Source organism: Lemur catta, chromosome 16 (genome assembly GCF_020740605.2).
Source record: "Lemur catta isolate mLemCat1 chromosome 16, mLemCat1.pri, whole genome shotgun sequence".
In the NCBI taxonomy this organism is placed as follows: Eukaryota; Metazoa; Chordata; class Mammalia; order Primates; family Lemuridae; genus Lemur; species Lemur catta.
Genome location: NC_059143.1, coordinates 22678462 through 22702206, shown reverse-complemented (window position 1 = coordinate 22702206; position 23745 = coordinate 22678462). Strand labels below are relative to the sequence as shown.

At 34.1% G+C, this 23745-nt stretch overlaps 1 protein-coding gene across 1 annotated transcript in view; it reads right to left on the bottom strand.

Annotated features, from left to right (window-relative positions):
- Positions 1 to 22259, bottom strand: part of DSG1 (desmoglein 1) — a 29839-nt gene extending 7580 nt beyond the window's left edge. The window contains exons 1-11 of the mRNA XM_045527413.1: positions 22212 to 22259; positions 13530 to 13565; positions 13132 to 13263; positions 11786 to 11941; positions 10164 to 10308; positions 8348 to 8514; positions 6487 to 6621; positions 6001 to 6186; positions 3631 to 3890; positions 2154 to 2293; positions 550 to 873 (exon numbers count right to left, since the gene is read on the bottom strand). Coding sequence (XP_045383369.1) covers positions 550 to 873; positions 2154 to 2293; positions 3631 to 3890; positions 6001 to 6186; positions 6487 to 6621; positions 8348 to 8514; positions 10164 to 10308; positions 11786 to 11941; positions 13132 to 13263; positions 13530 to 13565; positions 22212 to 22259 — 1729 coding nt within the window. The remainder of the gene's footprint in view (positions 1 to 549; positions 874 to 2153; positions 2294 to 3630; positions 3891 to 6000; positions 6187 to 6486; positions 6622 to 8347; positions 8515 to 10163; positions 10309 to 11785; positions 11942 to 13131; positions 13264 to 13529; positions 13566 to 22211) is intronic.
- Positions 22260 to 23745: the final 1486 nt, after the last annotated feature.

Here is a 23745-nt window from a genome sequence, read left to right as displayed (position 1 = left end):
ATTAGCATAGCATAAAATCTCTTCCAGGTCTAGGCCATGCCTATATTTGTGGACTCGACTCTCATTGTGCTGTCATGCACATCCTTAATGTCGCCCATGTTGGAATTCTTTATTTCAGTACTTTGCATTCTCATTCTTTTGGATTTTTGCACATAGATACTTTTTTTCTCCTTGTATTGTGTTCCCTTTCTCTTGTCCATCAGGCTAACTCCTATTCATCTGTTAAAACCCCACTCAGAGTTTACTCTCTCTGTGTTGCCTTTTCTGATTGTCTTCGTCACCAAACTAGCCATTTGAGCCTGCTTGTTACAGCACTTTCCCATTACCTTGAGACTGACTGCAAACAAGTTTTTATCCTCCACAGTCCCATAAGGGGTCAAGAAGTTTAATATTTTCATCTTATAAACCCAGCACCAAGCACAGAAATTTCTTGATAATTGCACAAAATGAGAATTTGTAAAATATATTTTATCAAAGAATCAGAAAACTTATCTCCCCCCCACCATTTTTTTAGGAGAGCACATATAGATAGATTGTTAAAGTACTTACATCCTAAGACCAAGAATCCCATGATGAGCAGTCCAATGCCAGCAGGACCAAAATGTACATTATCTGACAAACCGGTTTCTTGGTTTACAGTTTCTTCTCTGTCACCACTACGTGTTGGGGTAACGTATTCTGGGTTGGTAGTAATGCTACCAGATGAAGTATCGTAGTCTGAGCTGGTACCACCACCTCCATTTATATTGTTTCCATTGCCAGTGGTATCAATGGTACCTGTGCTACTAGTACCTGTACTGACATTAGTGTCACGGTCTTCCCAGCCTTGAAGATCAATATTAATAGTACCAGTGCAAGTTCTTTGAAGAGCATCTGTAATAAGGTTCAAAATGCGAGAAATATTTTAGTACATTTGGTATAATAATTGTTGAACAATACAGAACTATGTTCTTTTTACATCAATATCTATTTCTGTGTGTTCATTCCCATCAATTCAGTAATTTCACAAATATTTGGTCTGTGACTTGCTTTTTAAATCAATTAAATTACTATAATATTTTTATAATTAACCTTATTGTTACTAGCAATACTGTTTATTGGATTATTTCTTTATGTTATAAATAGTTGGATATTATATATAATTTGAAAAGTATACAGTTATCGAAAGAAGCAAAACCAAAACCCACCAAAACAAACTCACAGCAGCAGTATCCAAGGATAAGCCATGATGATATATTTTTTAATGATCTTTTGTCTTTAATTATAATACCTAAAAGTTGCTTATTATTTATATTATGTTGAGATGATCATATGGTTCATTCTATTTTATTTATTTTTTACTTTAAACTATAAGCATTCTTTCATGTTTTAATAAACTTTTCATTAACATAGTTCCTGGTGGCTACATAATTTTATATCAAGAAGATCATGGTTTACCTACCCAGTTGCCTATTATTGATATTGCCTTCAATATTTAATTATTAAAGATATGCTGAATTAACGTCTGTGTATTCAGCCTTTTATATTTAGAACTTTTCCTAAGATTAATGAAAGTGAAATTATTGGGTAAAAATAAAGAAATAATTTGTTTGAGGTGATTTTATGTTATCTCTATTTTATATATGTGAGCTCAGTTATCTTACTTTGTTCATTGATGTAACCTTAGAACCTGGAAGTTATATATACTTTCTAAATAAATAAATAAAACATTTCTGGACATATATAACAGAAATAGGTTTAAATCTAGTTTATCTGATACCAAAGCCCATGCCCTTTCAGCTCAACTATGTTAATTCTATTGTTAATTTTTTTTGTTATTTTTATCATCATCATCACATTTTTCTAGATCCATATTGTTATTGTCCTATTTTAAAGAACAGAAGACTGAGGTATAGATAGGCTAAATAACTTCTTTATGATCTCGTAGCTAGTAAGTGATGGTACAAGATAGTAATTCAGTCTTACATCAGAGCTCCTGGTCTTAGCCACAAAATTATACTGTCTCATACCATTAAAGATTTGAGTCTTTAATGCCCAACTTGACAACTTTTTTAGAAAAGGGATTACTTTAAAATATAATAATTAAAATTTTAATAGCTGAAGGTATATATAGGTTTCTCTATAAGAGAAAAAGAGTTAAATTGAGTTCTTACCATCTATAGATAGAATTGTTCCTTGGTATTTTCCCCCAAGCATCTTCCATTGTTCCATGGTAATTTTATTTCTCAAAGTGATTATGCCTGTTTTTGAGTCAATAGACAGCAGATCAACTGGATTATTTCCCATTACATATCTGTATTTGAAAGAAAATGATACAAATTAAAGTGAGTTATCTTACTAAAAGAGACATTTTAATTATAAAATGTATTTTTCCAGTCAATAGTTACAGCCCCTGGACATAGTTACAATTATGAGAAACTTCAGTTTTTTTTTCAGGGCCACCCCAGCTGTATTTGGCCATTCAGAAGTAGGCAAAGACTTAAATTTTAAAAAAAGAAATTACCAAGCAGCCATTACTTATGGAATATCTTTTTATGCCCACTTGGATGTCAGAATAATCCTTTGATGCTTGCAGTCTCATTTCATGGGATTTCCTGGGCTTCTCCTAATTCTAAACTATCTCTTACCAAAGAAGTTCCTTTTCCTTCATCAGCCTGCACTTTTGCCCTGATTTCACTCTGCCTCCCCACATGCATGATGGATGACTTTATAAGACTTCTGAATTTGGAACGATGTCCTTGCTTTGGGCCTCTATCCTACTCTCCTTCCCTCCTCAGCTTTGACCTCAACATTTTCCTTTTCATTTACATATTTTGTGAAACACATAGTGGGCAGATAACACTCTCTCTCAGGTATTTTGCTAAGCTCAGGGAACAGACTTTTGGAGAGGGAGGAGTCTGCCCTCAATGAACCCACTGCTGTGGGGTATAAGAGCGATCATCAGCTATGGGGGCACAGTGTGGCAAGACCTGTCCCAGAACTACTCACATCACGTGAAGAGAGCACAGAGAAAGAACTTTTAACATGCATTTGTGATATCTTTCTTCCACGATTCTTCTCGATCACAGTCACGTGCAAATACATGTACACATACATTCTCCATGATTAAGTAGAAATACTTGGCTATATAGAGTTTTTAAAAATGGCGTAGCATAGTTTTTCCTTAATATAACTAATTTTTCATACCGGAGTTACTGACCAATACTAAGTACTGATTAAAGTGAAGAATGTAATTGAAATGAGCTAACTAAATCTCATTGATTTCAAGCTGGGAAGACTTGCAATGGGAAAATCAGATCCTTAAAATCTTCCGAGGGACTAACCACGATCTGTGGTAATCAGCTAATTGATCAATGAGATATGTAAACACAGGAGTGGCAAAACTTTCAAGATGTATTAATATTATTTTCACATACTATGTCTTTACAGTTTAACATCTTACATTTTGCACAAATTTTTATATTTTCTTAAGTTAAACACTCTAACTAACCATTTAGTAGTGAGTACTTTTTACAATTGAATGATGGTTTCAAAAATAATGAAAAATATTTAAATTCAGATACTTAGCATTTCTAAGAAGAACATATGTTTACTATGTGGCGAAAATTAGTTGGAAAATGTCATTCTTACCTAACCGTTGTTGAAGCTTGATTTGTGTCCAGGTCAGTAGCTATGAAATCTCCCACTTTCTGATTTACTCCCATATTAGGAGTTACGACATATGTCTTTGAACCGGGACGAAACACCGAGCCTTCAATTACATTTGACACAATCACAGAGATTGCAGTTGCTGTGAGTTTATATTGAGACATAATTGATTGATGAAACTCGGCTTTATTTCTAACACCAATACTAAGTTGCAGGCTCTGCATAGCTTCATAATCTAGGGGCTAGAAAATAGAGTAAAATAGTTTTACTATAAGAAGAGAAAACATTCTAAATAAAAGAAGAGTCCTTTGAGAATAGTAAAAAAAAGTTCTTATATTTCTTTCTTTAATTAAACATAAATACATACACATATACAGTCTATTCTTACTTTGTTATCTTTAATTCAATGTAAATGCGTGCCAATAAAGAGAAAATCTAATTATCCTAGATTCATTGTTGAAAAGTTGAAGACGTGTAACATGAGCTCTAATTGTCCACCAAATTAAAATCATAAAATAATACAGATGGTTAAAAGTGATATATTTTTTAGTGCAAAGACAACTTATGTTACCTTCAATCATTTCATATTTCTCAGAAGGTAGCTCTATTTATTACAAGGTATGTGTCAAATATATTAGAGGTTCAATCATTTTACTGTTTTATCCATAAAGAACTATTTAGAAGAAATTTTACTTCTGTAATTGTGACTCTTTGAGTAAGTCAGGTAATAGAACGTAATATATACATAATATAAAGAAATCCTTATTTTCTTCAATATATTCTAGAAAAAGTTTATTTCTTTTTATAAAATAATCAAATAGTGATTTTCATTGTGAAAAATTATGTCAACATTCACAGCACATGAAATCCACAACTATGCCATTATACCCGTACATACCAAGTATATTTTTCTAAATTTTCACGAGAGTAATTTAGATAAATATAGAGATTCACACATTGAGCTCTCTCCTATTTAGCTAACATTTTGAATCTTCATTCTAATGTTGATTTTATTTGCAGTTCAAAGAATGGCTATAAAAATCATATATTCATATATATTATACACATAACATATATGTTTATAATTATAGCAAAGGATCTAATACATGGTGTCCTGTCTGGGAAAAAAAATCATCATCTCCATTTTACAAATAGACATACTGAGGACAGATAGACTGAATAATTTTCTGAAGTAATGTAATAGCTTGAGGTGAAATACAGTAGGACCCAATTGCCCCAGTATTGAATCCTAGATAGTATCGTGGAAAGAATGTGAACTTTACAAGTAGAGAAAACTAGGTTTGAATGTTGGCCGTACCACCTCACTAGGTATGAGAAGTTGTGCAGGTTATATGCTCTCTGCCTCAATGTCTTTATCTGCATTATGGGCCCACTATAACCTAATTAGCAGGGATGCTGCGAGGGATAAACTAAAGCATCTGCACATAGTTTCAAGTTAAATAGAAACTCTAGGCATGGTAACACTTTATGAAGACATAGGAGGCAAAAAACCATCGTTCCTATAGGGACAGAGTTCCTTAGGAGTCTGTTTCCCAGGGCTATTCTGAAAGAAATAGTTGAAAAGAGATTACATTTTACCATGAAGAAAACATATTGCATGCATCACATATAATCCATGTACGGCTACCACGGGTTTAAAAAATTGACTCTATAAGTCTTGTAGCTCAGGGAGAAACTTTCACTATCAGCACCCTAGGAGGCAGAAATTTTTTTCTCACATCTCAGAGGAAATTGTAAGTGCAGGTAAGTGTGGTAAACCCTTAACATGTGGAGGACGTAGGACAACACTGTTGACTTGGACCTGAATCCCCAGTATATCTGTGTTCCTAATAAACCTTGGTCAGCAGCCAGTGAGATGGGAGTATGAAAATTCTACAGTTACAGTAATTTGATTGTAGGAAAATTCACTGGAGGAATAAACACATTTTAATTTACATGATAAATATTCTTGGTGCCTAATAATTGACTTACAATGTTGACATGGGCACATCTTTTTAAGCCCATGTTAAATCTTTAAAAATTATTCTTAAAACATTAACCTTAAGGATTAATCATAAGATTCGTGTTTAAAAATGCTTTCAACATATATGATCTCTTGGGGAATACTGTACTGATAAAATGTTTCAAGTTAAAGTTGAATGCGTACTTTCCTGAAATGCTATAATTAGAAAGGCTCTATATTTAAAAAAGTGTCATATGTCATTTTAAAACACAGTAATTTTTATTCTTTCACTGACTCAGGTTTGCAAAGTGTTAGCATCATTTAATTTTAAGCTTAACATTTTGAATAGAGAGTAAGAAAACAAAATATTTAGGATAATTACACCATACCTTAATAACCTTTAAAATTCCCACATTTGTTCTTTCATTCATTTCTATATCAAACCAATTTCCTTCGTTTCCAGAGATAAAGAAAATCACTCCCATCCAATTAGCTGAGAACTCTTCATCCAAATCAATTACTCTAAGTTCGAGCAAGTTTGAATCTAAAGTATTTTCTTGGATTTTTACAGTAGTCTGAAACAATAAATAAAAAACACAAACTCTGTGAACGAGAGAACTATGCTAGGTTTATACTGGGATGTTGATAGTTATTCATTATTTAGAAAAGATATCTTTGTTTACAATCTCACTTTTCATTGTTTTAATCCATTTATTTCCTATCATATAATATAAACAAACATAAGAAAAAGGTAAGCGTCTGCATTTGGGTTGTATGTTACTAAATATAACATGTACATCTGTAAACAGAATTGTTTGTACAAATCTTAGAATGTGATGAATTTAAAGTTATTGATTTCAAGAACAAACACTTACCTTAGTCAGATCCAAGTATGGGATGTTATCATTGACATCGAGGATTTTGATGTTGCATTCACACTCCGCTGACAAGCCGTCTGCCCCACCGTCTCGATCTGAGCCTCTTACAGCAAGAGAGTACTGGCTGTATTGCTAAAAATACAGATTACAAGCAATATCACCCTTGACCTCAGCAGCCTTCACTCTTATGTAAAGTTCTTTTAAATGTTGACTCAGCGTTTACTTAAATCTATGATAGAGGTAGGGGTAACGCAGAATGTTGAAAATCTACAAATCTCACATGTACATTCCCAACAATACTTAATCCAGCAGCATTTAAAAGAAAGCAATACTTTTTCAAAGGTTTCATTCCTTATTAATCATAGTATTTGCAGGAGTTAAAAAGTTTATAAAGGGTGAAACAAACCAGAATGACCAAGAGGAGAGAGATTAAGGTTTACCAAAAAGTTATGGTATGAAAATTCCATACCCTAAATAATCAGCCCCTGAGTGTGCAAGAAGAATGAAGAGAGGACAAATGATTCATATTTTGGGGAGGCAGTGGGTTGTAGCAATGGAGTTATTGATAATTTATCTATTCTTGATTCTATTCAATGGTGCTCACTTTTTAAGAAGCTGGTAAAAGCTATGGAGGCTTTCCTAGACTTGTGCATAAATGCATACTCATTCAAAATTATGGGTCTAATTTCACGGGTTTTATGGTTAGAGACACCTTGAGGTTGCTCCATGGACCCCAGATTAAGAATACCTCCTGCTCTGGTGGTTTCCCAATGGCTGCAGAGTTCCTTTACTTTTAACAGTCTTTTCTTACAGCATTTTACCACTAAAATTCTTTTCACGTTAAAGAAATTCCATTGGGTTGTTCAAGAAAGTTTGAGAGAGAAAAAGCTAACTAGTCTATTTCTTCTAATGGTAATTTTCAGACAGATACAAAGGGAGATTTAGGTAATTTAGGAACTGATAACATCTAGATCATGAAAGAGTGTAAAAAAATAATCTGATTCATCCTAAACCTAAGAGTCATCAGCAAGGACATTGCCATTTTCAAGCAACTATAGTAATTAAAATACATTTAATTGAGTATCGACTAAAAAATGCAGCTTTCTCACTGATACCCGTAATGTACATACAGGTCAGCTACATTCTATTAAAAGATAATATTTTTAAAAAATAATGAAAAAGTAGATATTTTTAAATTATATCATGGTAATACAGGGCATGAGAGAAATCACATAATTCTGATTCTAATCTGTTAACAATGACTAGTTTTTTTCTGATTTGTAAATGAAAAGATTGGTCTGAATGTTACTTAATTTCTACTATCCCACCATTCTGATCCTGTGATTCATTTCCCAAAGTAAATAAATAGGTGAGGTATCAATAAATGTTACATAGAAAGAAAAAAAAAGAGTTCTATTTGCAAAGGAGCTTAGGATATGCTGGCTTAAAGAACGATACGCAAGTTTCTTAGTCTTGGAGCCTCTACCATGTTCACATGGATTATAACTTCCCAAGATATGAACATAATTATGAGTGTTTCTTAAATGTATTTCATTATGGAATGTATTTTTTTTTTAAATTGAGATTTTGCCTTTACCTTATGCATATTTTTATGCACTTTCACAACATAGTTTTCTTAAATGGAAGCAAGTTTTAATTAATTGATTAAATGAAAAATGTCAGTATAAAATGTAATTGAGGGATCTCCATTTTTTTCATTTTCAAGATATTTCTTATGTCATTACCATTGTGTAAAAAAGTTATATAATTAAAATTTTAAAACATTATTTCCTTTTTCTTTCTCTCTTAGGTTACCCTTGCTTTTAGACTAAAAACACACTTAAAGAAAAAGAATTACCTCTCTGTCTAGAAAATTATTCATTGTTCGAATTTCTCCAGTATTTCTGTTGATAATAAACATTGGTGAATCTGAAGGTTCCTGTCTTATGATCTTGAAGGCTATTTTTGAGTTCAAATTATTTGGTTCATCTGCATCAGTGGCATTGAGTCTCATCACCAGTGTATCTAGAAATCAAGGAAAATTGATTGCAAATGGACAATTTACATGTTTTGTTAAAGTATAATATATCACCTTACAAACAAAGTGTTAGAATTAGTTGGTCCATATAATGTGCATGTCACTATCTTCCCTTTATACTCCTTCAATGTATGGATATTTTAGCTCCTTTCTATACCTTTGGCCTAACAGAAAGTTCCCATTTTAGTAGGACCCTAGACATCACTGTTAGTTGGAAAACAAAGGAAATGTGTTATTCTGGCTTTCTATTTCTAAGTCTAGTATAACTTCTTCTTCTTTTTTGTTTTTTAGGATGCTATGGCAAAACAAAATGATATTAAGACCAGACCAACTTTTTCCCAACTTTAACACTTTCTAGCTATATCATCTTGGCCTCAGTTTCCACATCTAGAAATAAGGATGGTATTAGCACCATCCTCATTGAGTTCATGTGAGAATTAAATAGCCAATAAAAGAAAATGATATAAAGTTCCTATTGAATAATGCACATTTAATAAATATATATTATTATTCCATTTTTGGATGGTCCTTTGTTAAGTACTAGGTAACTGGTAGATCTAAAGAATGCTCATTTAACTACGTACATTGTCCTGTCCCTTATCTTTTTTCATTAATCTTATAAGTAGTTCTGATGAAGAATACTGGAGTATGTGAAAAGCTGCCACTGCTCATTCACAAACTAGAATTCTTTTCTACTCTTTAATTCCATTTCAAACACAATTTTCTTACAAATACCCCAGGGTATCTCTCTCTCTCTCTCTCTCTCTCTCTTCATTTTAGCATCATTTGAAAAATGTTTTCACTAGGCAACTAAGTAATCATGGGACATTTATATACTTAAATGCAATGCAACTATTAACAGGAGTGAAGAAATCTACATGTCCTGATATGGAAATATGTTCAAAATATACCTAAATAAAAATTCATGTTGTGGATTAGTATGTAAAATATGATCCCATTTATGTCCAAAACCATGTTATTTCTGTTCACGTAATTATAGACTGATTGTCTGCTTGCCTCTGAAGAATGGTACTAAGGGGATCAAAGAATGAATTTCCATTCCCTTTTTACTTTCCATATTGCATGAATTTTTGGGAGCATTTTTATAATAGTATTTTTAGAAGTTGAAAGTATAGGTACAGTACTTTAAAGAATAAAAGTAAAGTGTAAGGACTTTTGGAATTTACAAGAAATTATATCACTTAAAAATCACTATGGTAAATTGAAGTTTTTTGTGTGAAAGTGATTTCTATGAGTGACTGTAAAGTCATTAACTTTTAAAAAAGGCATTATGAACAGAAGCTGGTGGGATTATCCTTTAATGCAGTCAGGCTGGCAGGCTAAATTCTCATCCCAATTCCCCTGCCACCACTGTGCAAAATACTTTTGGAATTTCTTGTTACGAATCTCCTACAGAACTAGTGTGTGAGTAACGTGAGAAAATTCTCATGGCTTTGGAGTTCCTCCTTGTGTATGACAGAGCTGAGCAGCTTCCATAGTTGAAGGGAAAAACTTCCTGTTCTGCATCTTCACTCTAGCTTATCTCTTACATTCATGATGTGTACTTTGACATGGGCTAGCCTTTAGTTAGGTACCTGGCTGTTAAGAGTGATCTGGAAGCCAATATATTACTTACTTGCATTGGAATTTTCTTCTATTTGTCCTATAAATGTAGACATCGAAAATACTGGAGGGTTGTCATTTATATCCAAAACCCTGACTCGGAGCTCTAGAGGCCTCTCTAAATCTTGGCCCAGTGAATTCAGAGCCTGGCAGTAGATCTAGGACAGAACAGAGAAATAATTATACAGTGAAATGCATATGAACAAGGAAGGACAGAAATACTATGACTTCATAGAAGGATGTAATGATTGAGATAGATCTTGACAGAGAATTTCCACAGGTGGAGCTGAGAATTGCCAGGGTTTTCCATGCAAAGAGAGTCATATGACAAAAGAAATAGAGTGATGCAGTGTTTGCAGTTAGAAAGAGGGGCTTTGGGGGTGGATTTGAGAATGCAGTAAAGGAGAATCACATGGGGGCTTTAAAGAAATGTAGCATTCTTAAGCTAGGTAGCATGGAGGCTTATATTATTATTATTAATTTTGAAGTGTGTGTAAGTGTGATGTGTACTATTTTACATTTGTGTGTTATTTTATATTCATACGAAAGTGCATTGTGCTTTAAGCAAAGCTAATAGGCTATCATGATGATTTAAGTTTGTGGAGGAACATTGTGGGAGGAAAGGCAGGAATATAGCTTTCGAATTGAAGGTTAAGGAATTAAAATTGTCTGAAGAATACAGACAAGCAGCATGAGTGAAAACTGCAAGTGTAGATCATTATTTGGAGGTGTTTTTGGATATGGATTGATGGGTTTTTAATAGAAGAGGTTACAAGAGCAAAGTAGGATTTCTTTACTTTTATATTTCATGTTAAGTATTAAGAAATGTTGACCACGATTATAGATGGCAATGGAAGTAGCCAATGGAACAAGCTGAAGAGAGATAAAAAACAGAGTTGGCGGCATAAAATTCTTGAAGAAATAGGTAAGTATGGGACAATGGAAATGTCTTGGATTAAGTTGTGAGAAAAAGCAGAAAATTAATCCTGCTTTTGGATTTAACGTAGAACATTTCTGAGCTGGAGGAGAGAGAATTAATTGTGTGAGTTTGTGACGGATGGCTTCAGCCTTTTTGGCAAACTTGGTCATGAGGCCAACTGCTTGAAGTGACAGTGAGGTTGAGGGTTTGAAGAGAAAGGATATATAAGCTATGTGACAGCTCCAGTAAAGAATGGAGTGAGAGTCAGTTAAAGATGAATGAATTCCCAAGGCACATTCAGAGCTCAGGTGAGCCTGACCAACGTGAATTTACAATAAAGTTGTTTGCTTAGAAAAGAGTCCCTCAGTAGCTCTGGAATGGATACTCGGCATTGGAGTTAAAAAGAACTAACATTCTTAACTGAATTAAAGAAAAAGGAAAAGTTAAAAAGTTAGATACCTGTCGTTCCAAACAAATATCGAGTTTGCCAAGGAGGACAGACTAGAGGTTAACATTTTTGCTGGCACTAAGTGGAATACTTCTTTATCTCTTAATCTCCTCTGCATTTGTTTTGGGTCATGGGATGCTCATGAATTAAGAAATAACCAAAAATGTCTTATATTGTGACTCTTGAAATCAAATCAAGTATGATCTGAGATTAAGATTTCAAGAATAATTTAGGGTTGAATTTATATGTTGACATGAAGCACACTTACAATGAAATAAGGGGTGACCTCCCGATCAACTATGGATGTTATATTAATTTCACCAGTTTTTTGATTAATAACAAAGATTCCGTAAGGTGGTCGATCGATTCCTACTCCAGAGATGCGATATGTAACTTGCTGGTTTGCAGCACAATCTGAGTGAATCTGCAAAAAGAACACAAGTGCAAATATTATAGGGAGCACATAAAGAGATTTTTGTTTGATACATGACAACTTTCTTGAGAATTGTTGCATGTGATGACCCTACTATCATTTGAAAAAGGTTGAAGTAGAGAATTATTTTTTCCAGATAAGTGTAATAATTACAGTTCTAGTATTTTCAATGGTAACTGACAACATAATTAAAAAATTCAATTTCTATTTTTATTAAACAAGTAAAAAGTAAAATATCGCTGTACTATATCTAGATCTATGCAGTCATTCATGCATCCATTCATTCAACAGTTATAATTTGATCTTGTATTATTTTCAGACTCTGTGCAAGCACTGGGGCTAGAACAGGGAACTCCTTGTCTTCTTAGGAAGTTTACCAATGTCATTGCACAGGTTTGATCTTCAGATTAAAAAATTTTAAAAAAATGTAAAGTTTTTGAAGAAAGTTTTAAGTGGATTTATGTAGGTGACAAGAGTTATCTGATGCTGTGTAGAAGCTCTTAATTCTGAAAAAGGCGAGAATGAATTAGTAGGAAAAAAGGAGACCACTCAAATAAAATGGATATGCAAACCATACCTTTTTCTTTGAAATAAAATATGGTATGACTGTAAGCAAATCTTACTGGGGAGTCTCTGTGAGAATTTGTGTCAATGTGTGTGTATATCTGTGTATGTATGTATCTGTATGTGTGTGGATTTGTGTGTGGATGTGTTTCTGAGTGTGTGTATGTGTGTGTGTTTAAAGGAAAATAAGGGAAAATGAAAGGAAAAAGTATGATAGAGGGCACATTGTGAATAGTAACAAACAAGCAAACAGGAATTCAATTCTAATAGATTGTGAGGCAAACAGGGCACATGTTGAAGTAGTTCTTCCGAATGAAAGCTAAATTCATTATTTAAATAACTATATATTTTTTTCATGTAGAGTTTGGGACATGCTAAAAGCACATGATCACGTGTTTTAATGTCATCAGTGAGGCGAGTCAGTGTTTAAATGTTTCTCAGAGTGCCTACATTGCTTAATTTATCCTTCTAGGAGCTTCGATTTTCATCACCGGAGTGACTATAGTTCTGTTTTGTTCCATAACTTCTCGGTGAGATATGTGCATAAAATATTTAAAAGACAACTTTAACCCTATCCATTCTGATTTTCGGTTTTACGCTTTGGGGTTGATTCTTACTTTGGCAATTGGGTTCCTCTTTGAGTTGTCCTCACCCTCACGACAGGCGGCAGCGAACTTGATCCATTCACGCTTTTGCCTCCTGATGGAGTGCCACTTCACGGTGCCATTCTTCACGTTATAATCTCTTACCTCGAATGAGGAGAATACAGTAATAGTATCAATTAGCTTCATTCACAAATCATATTCCACTGAGATTTTTGGAGGAGGGAGTAATTGGAATGTCAGAAAGAGAGGATGTTTAGTGGGAAAGTTGGTAGTTTTGATAATCTATTCATTTTAGCATTACACTAACTTTACTTAAAAGAATGAATTTCTTTTTGGAAACTATATGGTTCCTCCCAGACCATTTTCTTTTTTAAAACAATTTGGAAAAACAAGGATTTTCTATATATTACCTGGATTCGGAATTCAGTGTTAACTTCCACCACCACCTACAAAAAAAACGAGATGATCATAATAGTTAATTTTTAATTGAATGCTGTAAAATTCATGGTATCCAATCATTTCAAAAAAATCACACAAAAGTCTTGTGAGTCATTAGAATTATTTTATCTGTCTGGAGAGCAGGTGGATCTTGTTTACCCTTAGGTTCTGATGATGATGCTAAGAATTTTTGTTTTTACCTTCAATTTTGCTCTTCTTTTTAACCTTTTTTATTTTTTAGCCTATGCAGATACTTGCAATCACTTGGGTTGGATATTTGAAGCTAGAACCCAGAAGGAATGAGGTTGGAAACTCAGGCTCTTTTAGTAAACCTTGTGCCAGAAGAGCTAGAGAGACTTTGATGCTATTCAGTGACAATCGACAATAAGTTATAATACCAAGACATTGGACTATAGTTTCATGATCTGACTGCCCACAGATGGAAATAGAAAAAAAGTTTGAAGTGAGGAAAAAATATATGAAGTATAAAGATATCTAGAAATCTTCTGGATTTTTGCTCCTTCATATTCCAATTCTAGATGGAAGATTTTCTTGTATTCTTGAAAATTTTATGATAATTTTTTCACCTGCTTTGAAATATGAGAATTAAAATTTCTAAAAGAAAAACAATTTTCTTTATGAAAAAATGAGCTCATATTTGATGTTTTATTGTTAGTAATAAAAAAATACATGATGTAAATGTATCCTTCTGTAGTAAGGAGAGGAAAATACAGAAGTGTAAGAAAAAGTTGCTAGGTATACAACTTCCATTAATTTTTTCCCCCTGTATTAAACAATTTCCCTGTCAAACAAGTATGCCAGTCAAGCAGAGCTCTGCCTAGTTACAGGTCTGGCTTTGATCTTTATACATGATTTTTAGTGCAAAATCAAGATAATTTAAATTATTTTCTCTAAAGACCACAGGCATTTCTAAGAACACAGACATTTATATATTGAGTTTAATGTATCCATATGATTGTTTAAGATGTCATAAAATATCTATCTAAAAATGAGGTGTAGATTTGAGGGCTAGTTTGCATTTATTAAATTTTAAATTGCACTTAGAATCAATTAAAGATGGTATAAATCCTTAGTTTTTATTTCTCCCTAAATAAGAAATTTTCAACTTCTAATTGAAGTTTTCCAGAATTACAAAGGATGAAAACCATCATCACAATTCGACTTTATCTGTATCACTGATATAAGAAAATAATAGTGTGCATTTAAAAATACTAATACCAGTAATTTAAAAATATAGCAAATTTCTTTTTATAGTTGATTTCAATTTCACCATTAAAGGAAATATAAAATTTTAGTTTCCAAGTACATAGCTTAAAAAAGTCACCACAATTGATAATTTAAGAAGTATGTATTTATATAAGGTTAATATGAGTAGCATAAAAATAATGTTTTTATATTATAGGAATTACATACTTATGATATATATTTAATATTCATCATTATGATTATCACTCTTACAATTTATCAAATGATAACTAGGTACTAGGCAATGTGCTTGGAGAAATCCATGCATTTAATCTTCACAACAAATATATGTGGTCACTACTATTACTCTCTCCATTTTACAGATAAGGAAATTGAGGCTTAGATATTAACTTATGGCTAAATATAATCCAATACAATTCAGCATAAATTTGTGCTTGAGTTGTGGGTTTTACAATAAAGTATAAGATAGCATATTCCCTCAAGTAAATTACTAAGTAAAACATACTATATAAAGAATTGACATTACAACTTTGAGAACTGAAAAAATTCTGATTTTAATCTAATCTTATATTATCCTGCTGATTGGTAGTTTTTCCATACAACAGTATTAATTCAATACAAAGGAAAAAAAAAAAGAAATGGTCCAAATGGTTAGGACATGTAACTGAAATGTTATCTGTAGAGTCCATCTTGGGTGCAGAACTGAAATGATATTAATGCAAATGCATACTTCCTGCTACCTGTGAACTTATGAGCACTTTTGCTTCTCTCTTGTTTGTGAGTGTGGGAGGGGGAGATGAGGATACTTTATTTGTCTGTTTGGAAGTCATTTCTTCATAGCTACAGAATTGTGTATGCATCTGTTATCTGTTGTTGCACTTCCCTTACTGCAGAGAAGCGTCAGTGCCTGCTGTTTGTTTTGGATAACTATGCCAGATGACTAAGAAATCTTTCCAACTTTATGAAGCTGGGTCATTCTTTTTCCCATGAGAGGCAACTTAGGCAGAAGACCAAGTAGATTTCGCCATAGTGTCAGACTCTCAATTGGATTGGTAATTAAGAAACTGCCAAGTCTGCTTAAAAATTTGGTGGGTTGACCCAAGCTTATTTTCTTTTGCTCAGGGTCTAGAATAAACTCTGAAATGAAATCACTCCTAGACTTTCAAAGGCAAAAATAATAAAACAAAAAGAACACTTGATAGAGTCAGAAAACCTTCAATGCATTTTCTAAATTCTCTGAACTTTATCATTTGTAAAATGATGGGAATAGACTAAACTATATAGGTAACTTTCCAGTTCTAACACCAAATTCCTGTGTTGAAGTATTTTGGTCATGGGAAATGCATGATGAGATTTTAGGGATTTTTTCCCCCCTATGGATCAATCAGAGTTTATTAACTTTTTAGCTTTTCAAAATTACCCTGAAAGTTGGTGGGAGGGGGCAGTGATTACTGGCTGTGAGTAGTTGAGGGTCTTACTAGAGGTGAGGAGGAAATAAACAGGAGCAGAGGCAGTAGGAACAGACAGGAGAAGATGGAGAAGGGGGTACTACATGGATAGGATTGGCAGGGCTTGAGAGCAGATGGAATGGGGGCATCAAGAAAGGAAGGAATTTCAGGGAATGGCAGTTTTAAACTGTGGGACTGGGAACAGGACAGTAACTAAATTTAGCAGCTTGGAACACATTGAGTTTGAGATGCCAGAGAAATGCCCAGGTAAAGATGATCAGCACTTTGAAATATGCATCAGCACTTTGAGCAAAAGTTCCAGTTGGATATGTAGATTTGAGGTACATTTGCTCAGGCAGGATAGTTGAAATCATTGAAGAATTTGAAATTCCTAAGATAGAGGATACAGGGAAGAAATAGACTGTGGCTGAGGATAAAACTAGGGGGATGCCTACATTTATATACCTGGGAACAAGGACAAAAAAAGAAACTAAGAAAAAAAGAGGGAAGGAGTGGCCAAAGAAACAGTAGGAAAATATAATGCTTTATAACGGATGTCAGAGGAAGGGGAAATGGAAAAATAGGTGGGGTTGAAAGAATGCCAGAGGTTATAAAAAAAAAGTGGAGCAGAGTGAATCCTAAGGAAATCCTGAGGTTTTGAATGACCTTCAAGTGCATCTTTTCAGTTAGCTGTAGCAAGTACTTGCCTGACCTAAAAGGGATTAAGGAGTAAGATAGAGGAGGAGGACATAAAGATGGTTACTTTTTCAAGAAATTTGTTTATTAAAAAACCCCAGAAAGACAAGGTGGTAGAATTAGATATAGCATTCAAGGACATTTTAGGGGGGAGAGGGATACCCGTGGATTTTTGAAAGTTAAGAAGGAGGAGAGTAGGAGATTTTGATTTAAAAGAAGAGAGGTTCAGAAAGAAGATATACAGGAGGGAATAGGTAGAAAAAGAACAGACTTCCAACACAGAAGTAAGGAAGAGAGGAAGGCTGGAGATTAAAATCAACCAACTAGGAAAGGGATATTGAAGGACGTTGTCCTAAATGACCTAGACCCTGTCTCTGGACTAAGGGTGAGGTTATTTTCTGGCAATTAAGGAGTAGTTGGGATTCAGAAATAAATCTGGAAAGTGTGCTATGAAGACTGTGATGAAGATTCACTTAGAGATGAACACAGGGATTGTCAATCTGGCTGAGTATATCTCAGCTCTCTTGCCCAGTGGATGTGGGTGTTGGGGTAAGTCACTAAACTGTGCCTCAGTTTCCTCATCTGTAAAAGCCCCTTCTAATCCTAAAATTCTATGAAAGCTGTAAATAATTCTATGAAAGCTGTAATAATCTAAAGTGTATCCTTGGTGAGTCTTCCCTTCCTCTCTGTTTTAGGAACCAATCCATTTTTTAAAAAAAGCCATAGGGTGCAAAATTGCATGCTACTTTTAATGATTCCCTAATTACAATCAGTTTTAGTGTTTTTTTAATACTGAAGTTTAGACTTCTTTGCATATTATAAAAATGGTCTTGAGAGTAATAAGTAAGTTTTTTAAGAAAAATTTGTTGCATTTAATAATTGTGAGATGGTCTTCCACAGTCACTTGGTAGTTTTTGTTCAGCATTAAATTCTAATGTATTTGTTGACTGTTATATACCTCACAGGGATGAACTTGAAACAAAACCAAAATACAATAATTTGCTTCTTTTTAAAAACCTCCTCTCTTGTCTTTCCTTTGCACTGTTCTGACAAAAGGTATCAATCTGGGGTTGACAACACTTCAATGGGTTGACTTCTCTTCTTGATTCATTAGTCTGTTTATTTATTTGACAAGTACACATTGAATGAGTATAATGTGGATCCAAGGCTAGAATATAACTTTTAAAAGGCTGAAGCCCTAAAAATATTATAGTAAGCTTCAGATGAAATGCAAAGTAAATGTAATACTATACCATAAAAATATTAGGAAACTCCAACATAGCTGATTATTTCTATGTCTGATACTTTGATAATTTTTTGGAGTGGTGGGGGTAGCGAAACAAACTATCCAAAAATTTCCTTCTGGTACCTCTGCTGGCATGTGATTAGCCTAGGGTGCAATTGTGCACTGGAGCAAGGCAGTATGAGGGATACAAAGGTGAATCTGCCACAGAATCTGCCTTCAAATAACTTACAGTCAAGTAGTTTTATGAGCAATAGGCAGCCATTAATCTGTGGAGATATGGATTCTCATTAGACATGTGTCTATTGCACTCTATTCTCATAGATCAATTAATTAAGAGCAGGAGTTAGCAGCCCGCGACATTTAAAAAAATTTGGCCTGAGTAAGTCCATTAAAAGAATTTGCATGCCAAGCATAACCAGTGAGGGTGGCATGACCCAGCACTCTGCAAGGGTGTTGCCTCAATGGAAGGAGCATAATAAGCCTAATTGCAAAGCCAAGCAGAGCAGGCTTACTGCTGATGCGTTAAGCAACATCTGTTAGGACACAGGGATAATCAGCAAAAATGTCTTTGATGAATGTATAGTGGAGAAAAATTATCAGGAACTAAGCGCTCTGGGTATAGACCAAGAGTGTTATTTTTCTAGATTCATGAGCTTCGTTAAATAGGTGAATCTTGTCCCTTAAGGCCAGGCCTTCAGATTTCAGACAGCATTCTCCAGTGCTTCATGTTTTCCTATCGCCTAAAACAGGGATGACAAAATGCATTTACTCTGTGGCAACTCAAACCAATAGAGTGATGATAAATTTGTACTCTTTCATTTTTGTAAAGGTGAAAGAAGATGTTGATCCTAAATCTGCAGTGAAATAACACAGCTTTGGTGAACACCATGTAAATGGAAATGACTATGCTTACATCCAATTTGTAAGTTTCACTGAACAGGTGAATAGACATATTCCTTCCATTTTATCTAAAATATTTTACTGAAATAATCACTATAATATGTATAAAAGAAAGCATAAAGAGTCCTCTCTTTGCTTGTCTTCTGTTGGTCTGTAGTAGTTAGTGCTTCTCTTGCTTTAGGGATCAGTGAATACAATTATGGGAACCTAAGATGTCTGGTTCAAATAAGTTCATGAACTGTGTAATCAATTGTATATTATTTTCTGTGTATTTTAGCCTGAGTGCTGAGAAGTGCTCTGAAATACATCTGCTCAGATCCCAAAGAATTTCAGCTAAGTTCAGATTATGGAGTTAGTATATCAGGTGGTCAGAGGGTTTTTTCAAAATGAAATATTAACCCGTAGAAAGAGAGGAAGATCGGTTAGTATGATAAACTGAAGACATCACATCACTCGTGGTAATAGATAAAAATAGTTTTCTCTGGCCTTTGAGCTTGAGCTGCAGAAGTTTGCCTTTATAGAAAAAGACATCTTCAGATTTGTATTGATTTGAATGGACTAATTGAACCTGGCAAAGTTCAGAAATCATTAGAACCATAGAAGTCCCCCTGGCTCTCTTTTGCTTCCTCACTGTAACCATGCTGTACTTTTTACCTTTGTCACAACCATCCACACAGATTTCCTATATGTGGTGCCTAGGTAATACTGTTTTCTGGCCTACAGAAAGTACTTTCCAACTCCTCCCTTCACTCCATACGTTGACTATAGAGAAGAAGAAAAAAAGAAAAGAAAAACAAATGCAAAGTTAATGAAATGTATTTGGCTTGCAGTGTGTTATAGCAAGTGTAAGCTCTTGTCTGCCCAGGAGACTTGTCTGGGTAATGGAGTAGCCATGAAGCAATCTTGGTCACTATATCTCCCTGACTTAATCCACTCATTCAAACAAGATATAAACCTTCACCTATATTAAGCAGAGCACACAATAGGCTTGTAAACAGATAGTTGCCCGGCTCTCAAACAAATTGGTTTTAAAGTTACTACCAGCTTAAATGTCACAAAGGTTTTAACAGTTGTACAAATGTGTTTCCTAACATGGATTTGCATTTATTGACTTTGAGCAGAGATGAATATAAAGGCTTTATATAGATTTTTTTCTTTTTTTGGTGAAAGCAAGCTTCTATAGTGAGACTAGTAGAAAGGTAATTGGAAGAGTTTGCCTGTAGTGATGGTTGTTTTTTGGAGGAAAAAAAGTATTTTAAAGCAACAAACAAACAAACAAAAAAACAGATTAGCTAACTCCAAAGGACAATTATCAAAATCACCTGGTAAAATTGGTAGTTAAATTATGATCTCCACACATTAGAAAGTGAAGTGTTTTACCAAAAAAAGTTATGATGTCATGTGAAAATGAAACATTTTAATTCATTATAGTGTAAGTTCTTTGAGAAATAATTTTCATAAGGCAGATGAGAAACTTGTGATGGATTCCAGTATAAAATATGGTGGCCTCCTCTTCCTTTGCCCAAGGGAACCAACCCCCCCACCAACAAAATAACTATCCAGGCTCAGAAAATAAAATACAAGTGACCAGAAACCTGACTCCAAAGAAAGTTCAATAAAGATATATGATTTTGATAAGGATACATTTTAATGAAGAATGACCGAATAAGAGGTGGCTAGTTAAAGCAGTTTTATAGGATGTAATTAATCAGAAATAATCACATAAATCAAAATATAAAGCACATCTTATAGATTCCATGAAAGTTAGTACATAAGTGTGTGAACAAACAAATCCACTGAAACTATAATAGGCCTTAGTGGATCAAATTTATATGAAATTAAGAATAAAAGTATTAGATTATTGGCAATACACAAATGCTCCTATGTTCAAATGATATACTGTATAATGTTCATTGATCCCTCCTCCCTACTAAGTTATGATATCTACTGATCCTAAATATCCATAAAAAATCCATGGAGTAAGACTAATGTTTGAAGAACAACTTAGAACTAAAACCACCAGCTTATCGATGCTCATTTTTAACTAAACCCACTGATTATGATCCATCCTAATTAATAAACTGAATTCAAACTGTCCAACATTCCTTGAATCAAAGATCGGACTTGTTATTATACCAACCCAACATTCCAGCTCAAAAATTAAGCAAGTAGAAACACATGTGAACCACAGCTCTGCATCCTGCCAAGCTGGAGGGCAATTTATCTGGCACCTGCTTTTTCTGGATTACATTAACCTTACTATGAGAGAAATTGTGATTTTCAAATTTTCACCGAAAGTGAAATTGACGTAACATGTTAGTGTTGCACTTAGCATTATCTCTACAAAGAGAAAACTAATAACATGTAAGGGGAACAATGAGAAAGCATTTCATTACATGTGTCTGACCATCAAATGTAGAACTTTTATATCACAGTCATTACTGACATTCCAGTAGTAAGAACAAGTACACTAATAATTATACTGACTCTTTAATTACAGCCATTCCTTCACCTAATATGTCATTTATAAACCTCCTTTACTGCCATTTTTTGAAACTTAAAGTGTTGTTTTAAATAAAATTATAGTTAAACAGTGTGGGGCTTCCGATAGTTGTAATATAGGTTCTAACCACACAGAACTAATGAGATTATTTGCATAGTGAACTCAGTCACAAACTGCTATGATTTTAATTTATATGGATACTATTTTTGTGTTTTAAAAATTATAGTGACCTGACCAACAAAGATATCAAAAGGACGGAAAAATATTTAGGTTAAAAATGAAGACACACCTGTGATGATTTAGTTCACAAGCTCACCTGCAAATGAGAATTTGAACAAAATGCTACTAAGCAGTGATGTGAATTTCCTAAATTCAGTATTTTCCCAGCATAACTTAGCAATGACTTCAATGTCAGAGATGTGATATGATGAGTTGACACTGATGCATTAATATGATCTTGAGTGTTCAATTAAAGAAACACTATTTAAAAATCTAGTTCATAAAATCACCTCATCATTAACATAAACTTTTAATGGGTTTAGGTTAGAAAGAACACCAGCTAACATTTTCCAAAAAGTTCTCACTTGTTTACAATGAGGATGATTATGAAGGATTTTTAACAGAATCCACTTACCAGAAAAATGAACAACACAGCAGCTGTTCTGAAGAAGCTCCAGTCCATCGCTGCTGGGTTCTCTTACATCCAAGACCAAGGGAGTTTTGTTTGTTCTCTGTTCTTTTTCTTTTCCCCCACTCAGCTGGTGTCTGATTAAAATAATTTCTCAGTAGATGTTCTTACATGCAGGCTTTGAGGTGTTTCTGCCTTCCTCTGGGAGCAGGACTGAAGGTACGTATAACCAGTCTGTATCCCCACCCTAAAAACTTGGGCTGGTCTCACTCAAATGCTTGACAAGATCATCATTGCTCCCAGGTAAAAGCTTAGGGACACACCCTGCTTCTAGCTGAAAAGCAACTCTCTATGGGGCAAGGAAGATTCACTCCTTTACTGAAGGTTTTCAGTGGCAGGCACTTAAAGTGACCAAAAACATGGAAAGTTATACAGTGGACAGAGGCTTCTCACCTTATCCTTTGTATACAGGTTGTTTCGTTTCTGCCCACATTAAAAAGGCAAAAATAGTTCAGGTGCTCATACTATTCAAAGGATTATCCAGCCCATGTCACAGTAGCCAAACCCTCAGGTCACAGTAGAAAATTATAAACTTTTCATTTCAGTAGATGTTAGGAAATATCCAGTTATTTTCAGTTGTTAAGAGAAGGAAAATTTGCTGATATTGAGAGTGAGGATTTTTTTAAGTATTATTAATTCAAACAAGTAAAACTATGATACTTACAATTATTAGATCCTCTGGATAAGTCACACTTCCCTTTAAGTGACCAGCCTAAGTCCAGGAAATCCTTTCTCTCTCTAAATGAATATTTTCTCTCCCTAATTATTGTTCTCTCTTTAAGATTCTTTTTTTTTTAAGTGCAATGAAACACAATTTAAAATATTACCGAGCTTGATAAAAGTAAACAATGGGAACCACCAATTAAAGTCCTGTTGATAATTTTAAAAATGCGATTCAGTGCCTGAAATACTAGTGGAAACACAGAAAGCTGCCCTTCAGGTGAGGTGGGTTAAAAGTCAATGACGATTCCCAAGCACAGAGCCAAGACTCTGTACAGCGAGCCAATTAGAACACAGGGAATACGCTGAAGAAATGGGTGCCCACACATGCAAATGGGAAGCCGAATGCAGCCCTGAGGTTTGCGAAAATAAACAGTGACCTTCACAAGGCAGTGTTTGAACATATTCTTGGGATATCTTCTCCCCACTTGGCAATGTCTAGTATAAATATTGTGAGTGGCAGGAAGCCGATAGATGCTGAATGCCTTCAGAATTTGAAATGGCGCTCTTGAATAAGAGACATATCGGATAAGATATTGATTATGGTCAAAAGGATACTAAAAGTGTGCCTAAAAGGAGGAATATCTCTGAGGATCAGAGGGTCTGGAGAATACTATCATTTCACTACACATGTGTGGCAAAGAAGGTTATTCAACAGTGGCTCCAAGTTTCACATTATTCATCATAGAAGGTAGAAGGGAGATAGGCTGCCTATGTTTACTCACAGTGAATAAGAATGTTTATGATTGAAGCTGGTTGA